The sequence below is a fragment of the Embiotoca jacksoni genome, unplaced genomic scaffold, assembly GCF_022577435.1.
Source record: "Embiotoca jacksoni isolate LCO1_2020_lvr unplaced genomic scaffold, fEmbJac1.0.p SCAF_67, whole genome shotgun sequence".
In the NCBI taxonomy this organism is placed as follows: Eukaryota; Metazoa; Chordata; class Actinopteri; family Embiotocidae; genus Embiotoca; species Embiotoca jacksoni.
Genome location: NW_027185422.1, coordinates 82,501 through 90,000, shown reverse-complemented (window position 1 = coordinate 90,000; position 7,500 = coordinate 82,501). Strand labels below are relative to the sequence as shown.

The 7,500-nt window shown below is 47.6% G+C and overlaps 1 protein-coding gene across 6 annotated transcripts in view; it reads right to left on the bottom strand.

Annotated features, from left to right (window-relative positions):
- LOC138214048 (rho GTPase-activating protein 12-like) overlaps positions 1-7,500 on the bottom strand; it is a 36,634-nt gene that overhangs the window by 8,157 nt on the left and 20,977 nt on the right. Inside the window, exons 3-7 of one of the 6 annotated variants that reach the window (XM_069175396.1) lie at positions 4,373-4,624; positions 3,425-3,631; positions 3,164-3,244; positions 2,605-2,733; positions 1,121-1,195 (exon numbers count right to left, since the gene is read on the bottom strand). In XM_069175396.1, coding sequence (XP_069031497.1) covers positions 1,121-1,195; positions 2,605-2,733; positions 3,164-3,244; positions 3,425-3,631; positions 4,373-4,624 — 744 coding nt within the window. The remainder of the gene's footprint in view (positions 1-1,120; positions 1,196-2,604; positions 2,734-3,163; positions 3,245-3,424; positions 3,632-4,372; positions 4,625-7,500) is intronic. The other 5 variants (XM_069175397.1, XM_069175398.1, XM_069175400.1 and 2 more) reach the window with 5 other exon arrangements.

Genomic DNA, 7,500 nt, shown 5'->3' with positions numbered 1-7,500 from the left:
GGAAGGAAAATTATACCAACTTCTTCTGACACTGAAAATAAAAAAAAAGCAGTGAACAGTCTTCCTACACAAGATCCAGGATCTCTTAAACTTTATTTTCACAGTGAGGATCACGTTGTGACGCAATCCATTTCAAATGATTTAGTGTCCTGTGTAGGAACCCTGCGATAAACTGCCCAGTCTGAGACCCGGTTAGATCCGGTTAGAACCCGTCAGACCCGGTTAGACCCGGTTAGACCCCATTAGACTCCGTTAGACCGGCTGGACCCGGTTAGACCCCATTAGACTCCGTCAGACCCCGTTAGACCCCATTAGACTCCGTCAGACCCCGTTAGACCCCGTTAGACTCCGTCAGACCCGGTTAGACCCGGTTAGACCCCATTAGACTCCGTCAGACCCTGTTAGACCCCGTCAGACCCCGTTAGACCCGGTTAGACCCCGTTAGACCCCATTAGACTCCGTCAGACCCTGTTAGACCCTGTTAGACCCCGTTAGACCCGGTTAGACCCCATTAGACTCCGTCAGACCCTGTTAGACCCGGTTAGACCCCATTAGACTCCGTCAGACCCTGTTAGACCCGGTTAGACCCCATTAGACTCCGTCAGACCCTGTTAGACCCGGTTAGACCCCATTAGACTCCGTCAGACCCCGTTAGACCTGATTAGACCCGGTTAGACCCCGTTAGACTCCGTCAGACCCCGTTAGACCTGGTTAGACCCAGCTGGACCTGGTTAGACCCCATAAGACTCCGTCAGACCCCGTTAGACCCCATTAGACTCCGTCAGACCCGGTTAGACCCCGTTAGACTCCGTCAGACCCCATTAGACCTGGTTAGACCAGGTTAGACTCCTTCAGACCCCATTAGACCTGGTTAGACCCGGTGAGACCCCGTTAGACTCCGTCAGACCCCATTAGACCTGGTTAGACCAGGTTAGACTCCTTCAGACCCCATTAGACCTGGTTAGACCCGGTTAGACCCCGTTAGACTCCTTCAGACCCCATTAGACTCCGTCAGACCCGGTTAGACCCCGTTAGACTCCGTCAGACTCCGTTAGACTCCGTCAGACCCGGTTAGACTCCGTCAGGAGGTGAGGCGGTGAGCAAAGCAGTGAGTACTAACAGAGGCGGGGGGCTTGGGAGATGAAGGGCAGGAGTCGGAGTCAGGGGAGGGGGGCTGGAGGCCCAGAGGAGCGTCCTGGTGAGGAGATGAGAAACACAAGGTCACATGAGGAATGTTAATGAGAGGACGATGGGAGGTGAAGGAGACACAGAACCAGCGGGATGGAAATCAACCAGTCTCTCCTGGAGAACTGGTGATCGCAATAATTAACACAAATTCAAGCAAACTGCAATATATATTTATAAACAAGCAATATTTGCAGGAGCTTGCAATTTTTTTAAAGTCACGCGATTTTTTTCGCAAAAAAATTTGTCATCAGAATCTTTGCTGAAAATATTAACAACATAAAAACTCACTTCATTAACACAAATAACTCCTCATTAAAAGTCAGTACGGCTCTTCTCCTCTCATCTCCTCATTAAAACAAAACAAAAAAATGGAAGTGGTGAGTTTGTTTTGAAATGTGTTCTTCACAATAAAACGATGTGATTAAATGTTTGTGATCAAAGGAAGTGATTCCATATTACTGGATGTTAAATGAGTTTTCTCCACACGTCCAGTTGTCAGAGACGTCTCTTTGTTTGTTTCATCCAGCAGGTCTATGTGTTGAATGAACATGAATTAAACAGCATCTAAAGCTCTTATTTTGACAGCTGATGTCGTCCTTGTTTCTATATTCCAGTCACAGACGCTCTGTTCTGGAGACATACGCAGCTTTTAGGACCTTTTAGGACCTTTTATCTCAACGGTTCTCCAAGTTCAATAAATACATAAAAAAAGATCAGAAATAAAATATTTCCGTGATCTGCAGCATTCCTCCATCAGGGAGTTCTTCATAAAAAATTCCTGCAATTTTACGCAAAAAACTCACTTAAAACTCCAGAAATTACATCGAAATTTTTTAAGAAAATCAGATGCAAAATCAAACATTTTTGATCAAAAACAATCACAAAAAATTAAATTCTGGAGGGACTGATTAGCAGTCAGATGATTATGCTGCAGAGAGCGTCGGTGTGTACAGATGGATTATTAATGAAGATGCAGGGACAGTATTTCTTCATGTTTCACGTAATCAATCATTTTTAAAGATAAATCATCACTGATTGTAATAAAAGTCCTGAATGTTTTATGGTGAAACGATTCAATCAAATGATTTAACGGTGATTTCCGTCATGCAGCCTGATTGGGTGCTCAGATTACGGGAGAGGCCCCTGATTGGTCGGTTTGACCGGCTACTGACTTGCTGTTTGTACGGGTGGAGGCGGGCGGAGCTGGCGCGGAAACGCCTGGTTTTTAACAGCCGCTGGAAAAGCAAATCAGCCTACACCTGAAAATCTGGACTGGTTGAACCACCGACAGGTGAACACACGAGACAACAGCAGCATGTGAGTCTGAACGAACACAGATGACGCGGACAGGTGCGGAGGACTCGGACGATGGAGGATCCAACGCTGATGTGAGTTTTACGGACTGGAGTTCCCCACCTTGTCGTTGGGCTCCTGGACGTAGGCGCTGTGTCTCCACTTGGTGAGGACGATGGGCTCCACGTGTCTCCTGTCCAGACTGCGACTCTTTGGAGCGTCTCCGGACGGCTGCGGAGGCGAGAGGTTGTACTGCAGGCGGGAACGGAGAAACGTTCAGCAAATTATTAGCGATGACTGAGCCAGAATTTCACAAAAAACGAATTTGCAAAGTTTTGCACGATATTTCCAATCCAGTTTTTAATGAAAGCGGGTGTCAAAAATGTGGCGGAATAAATATGACAAATAGTAAATATTTATGTCAATTAATCGACAACAAAAAAGAATGATGAGTCTGAACTGAGATTTTTTTCTTACTCGTCTCATTCAATCAAAAAGTAATTTGATTGTAGCAACTTAATGGAGAGATCTATTTTTACAATTTATTCACCAGCAAAGAAAATGCGAAATCCATCATTTAAAAACCAACAAACTGACGTTCACTGAGTTTCAGTGTCACATCAGTTTATTTTGAGTTTAAATGTTTTTAAAGTGTGCTTTAAACCTCCGTATTAAAGCACACCTTCGGCAGCTCCCACTCGGACCTGGAGCCGTCGGCGCTGTAGTAATAAGGTCGTCCCTGCTTGTCCACGTGTTTCAACCACTGGAGGCACAAAGAGGAGAAACAACCCAGTGAGTCCCGACGATTACATTTTATCACCAAAAGCAAATGATGGATACGAACAGATAAAATAAGTGTGTTTGTGAGTGTGGAGGGAAAATGTGAGTCATGCAGGAACCAGCGCAGTCCGGACCCGTCCGGCGAGCCCCGAGCGGCCGGTACCTTCTCGTTGGTGTAGTCGCTGACGTACAGCGTGTGGCCGTGCTCGTCCGTCTCCTCCGACCAGCCGCGCGGCGGCGAGCCGTACAGGCTGTCGGACTGGCTGGAGTAGGCGCTGAAGCAGGCGTCCTCCGACGACAGAGGCTGGACCCGGCCGATGGAGAGCGAGAGGAAGGGAAGGAAAGACGGCGAGAGCGACAGAGGAGTGGTCTACCGTCAGCAGGAAGAGACAGAGAGACAGATGTTCTTCACCAGGACAGTCATGCACCCAGAAACCAGGAAATGATCAGAAATCCCGACACCAGATTCATACGCAGAGAACCCCGAGAAAAACTAGTCATGCTGCATTCGGTTGGATCTGAAGGAGAGTTCTGCACACAACAAATGAAGGGACGGCTGCTTCCTGCCTGTAGGTGGCAGTGTGGTGCAGCTACATGAAACGGAGGACGACTCAAAATCTGACAGGACGCCCAAAAGATTGGGGCTCGTGGTGTGAAACCGAGATACTCAGATCTGGTGCTGCAAAACCAAATGTATTTCGTCTGATAATTCAAATTTAAATCCAAATCAATAATGTAAATTTCCATCAACAACATAATCTGGTTGTTCTGATTTATTGTCTCGTGTTCTTGTTATTGTCTCCACAGCTTCCTGTTTCAAAATAAATGCCTTGTCAAAAAAAGCGAAAGTTTTTTTTGTCTAATGAAACAGGAGGCTTTTAATTTGAAATTCAGGAAGTGTTAACTTTCTCTGAAGGAGTGAAACCGCCTGCAATCTTTAAATGGCTTGTTCATACTACGCTGGATCATAAGTTGTTTTGATGGAGGATCCACTTCCTGTCACGTTTACTAAAAGTCTCCTCCCACTTTGACCTTTGACCTGCGCCGAGTTATCCGGCAAATATGATCTAAAGACAGATGTGAAGGTTTGTGTCCAGAACCCGGCCGGTACCTCGGAGCTCTCCCCCCGGGAGCTGCCGGTGCTGGTGTCTCGGGTCCGAGGCGGCTTCCACGTCCTCTCCTGGGTGGAGCGGTTGTAGTAGAAGTGGCGTCCGTTCTGGTCCTTGTAGGTCTCCCAGTCGCCGAGCTCGTGCAGCGGGGAGCCGCTGGGCGGCGGGGGCTGGTGGGTCCCGGTGATCTTCAGCTCCTGCAGGTTGGTGTAGACGGGCGACTCGGAGCGGCCCGGCCCGGACGAGGACACCGTCTGAGGAGGAACAAGAAACGGAGACAAACGCTTTAAAATCAGCGAGCGAATTGCAGTGATGCAGGAAATTCACAGATCAGCAGCTGGCGGACGGTTTCATCTGAAACACCTCCGACCAGAACCGAGCCTCCGTCAAACACCTCCGACCAGAACCGAGCCTCCGTCAAACACCTCCGACCAGAACCGAGCCTCCGTCAAACACCTCCGACCAGAACCGAGCCTCCGTCAAACACCTCCGACCAGAACCGAGCCTCCGTCAAACACCTCCGACCAGAACCGAGCCTCCGTCAAACACCTCCCTGACACCAACACATCGTCTCTTCGCGCTTTAATGAACATGGAGAGGACTGAAAGGAGGAGGAAAAGGAGGAGGAAGATATGAGGAAGGAAGTTCCTGCTGTTATATGAGATCCGGTCTGGTAGGAATCAGGAAGTGAAAGTGAGTCGAGGACAGTTCGTCCATCATCAGCTGCAAACGGAGAAAAGTTGATGATTCAGAGGTTGAACTGAATAATTTGTTTTTAATTAGCTGGAAATTATGATTGAACTTCAGGATGAAGATAACTGCAGGTTCATTTATGAAAAAGGAGAGATTTGAGATTTAACCCGTCACTTTCCATCGTTTCCTTTCAACACGCGACAAATCAGGTCTCAAACGCACCACAGAGGACAGGAAACCCGAACCAGCAAAACAGGACTTCACATGTCATTAATGATTATTATATTAATAAATACAAAACAAAGTTTGTGTTGGATGAAACGAGAACATCGGTACCGACAGCATCTTTCAAACCTCTGACCCCCGACTGATCCGCTCAGCGGGCAGCTGGCCGTCATTATTTCATGCCGGTATTACAAAGAACAGCGAGAGGGTCATAAATAATAACAGACCCGCTCTGATCAATAGGGATGAAATCTGCAGCAGCAAACAGCTGGAGGTCCCCGGGGGGACCAAATAATCAGCACGCTGCAGGAAGTGCGACGGTCAGTCAGTTGGTATCACAGCAACACGTGTTTCGCTGCTTTATTCACTGCAGCTCAAACTGGGAAACTTTCTTTTGGAAGTTTCATCAAGTAAAAATCGCTGGATTTTCAAAATAAAAGTTTGCTTTGACCAGAAACACTGCAATGCTCCAATAAAATAAAGATGTTTAAGGTGTTACCTCTGGCGGTGAACAGCTAGTAAACACGTCGTCGTCCTCCTGGTGTAGAGAGACGACTTGAAAAAAGCTCCTCCTGAGAGGGATCATCGCCGTCGTCCGTTTATTCGTAACGAAGCTGCAGACAGCGAGCGCCGCTGCCGACACGCCGGCTGAGATCTTCCTGCACGACACCGAGTCGACGTGTGATTTTCTTTTTTTGGTGCACAGATCTGTCGGAGGAGGAAGTCCTGGTCGTCACAGTCAGCGCTAAAGAAAGTGGGAATCCGCTGCAGGGTCGGCCACAAAACCACCACTTCCTCTGGAGGATCTGAACCCAGACAGAAAACATCTGTGTTCTCCCTGCAGGATGCAGGGCAGCCACACGGGGCAGCATCCACATGTTTAGGATGATTAAACATACGACTGGGCGTGTGCCAAACATCTCAGATTCTCACCTGATAAACTGATTTCATTTATCAAGAAGATACAACTAACAAAATGGATGCAACTGCAAAGCAGCAGTTTATTTGGCCTGAGGTTGTAAAAAGGATCAAAATAATCCTCTAGTGAGAGCGGCGAGATGTCCTACGTCCCTCAAACACACCTCTGACGTAACTGAAAGTCTTGTCTGCCAGCTCGGCTCATTAAAGATGCACCGGGAGCCTCTTGAGTCCATTAGAAGGCCAAATGTTGGTGAGCAGCTGGATATCTGGTGAACAGACCGACCACCGGATCCACACCGGATCCACCCTGACCAACTGATCCACCGGATCCACCCTGACCAACTGATCCACCGGATCCACACCGGATCCACTATATTCACAGCGAGCTCTGAAAGCATTGCGGGACATTAAGAGGTTGAAGCTGCTGTTTGCCCCAAACACCTTTAACTTTTGAACATTATATTTTTTCTGGAATTGTATTAAATGTTTAATGACAGAAATGAACAGATTATTAAATAATAAGAATAATTCAAACTGAATATTTGCATCTTTGTGCATGTTGACTTCATGTTTAAGCTGCAGAAACAGAAGAGAGAATCACAGGTGAGAGCTGCAGCTTCCTTTAGGTGGCAGCAGGACAATGAGGAGGAGGAGGAAGAAGAGGAAGAGGAGGAGGAAGAAGAAGAGGAAGAGGAGGAGGAAGAAGAAGAGGAAGAGGAGGAGGAGGCGGGGCTTTCGGTTTGCCAGATGAACCTGCTCTGCTGCATACCTGCAGGCAGCAGGACCATGAAGCACAACACACACACACGTGTGTGGTGCTTGTGTGGTGCTTGTGTGGTGTGTGTGTGTGGTGTGTGTGTGTGTGTGTGTGTGTGTGTTTACAGGTTCCCACATGTCCACAAACACAGAGAACAACATCTCCGTCAGTTCTTAGACTCCCTGCAGAGCTTCACGTTTACTGCCGTGTTACATAACACACGCATGTTTCTTAATATTTGCCTCTGTGGGTGCGGCAGCAGCTGATGAGGCACAAACACACCGAGGACGACGCGGTAAAACCACCTCATTCACATTCAGGGAGGAAACCTTTAGTCATAATCACTGGAACGGGAATCACTTCTATTTTAAATGCCGACTTTAATCTTCACGTCATTTCCAGCAGCTGAATGTCGTTTCATCTGTCGGACGCCGTCTGAAAAGTTTCTGGTACTTTGGTGCGACGTGAAGATCTGGATCTGGATTTGGGATAATAAGCAGAGAGTTGAAGTGAGATGGAAACGAGGAAGAGGAG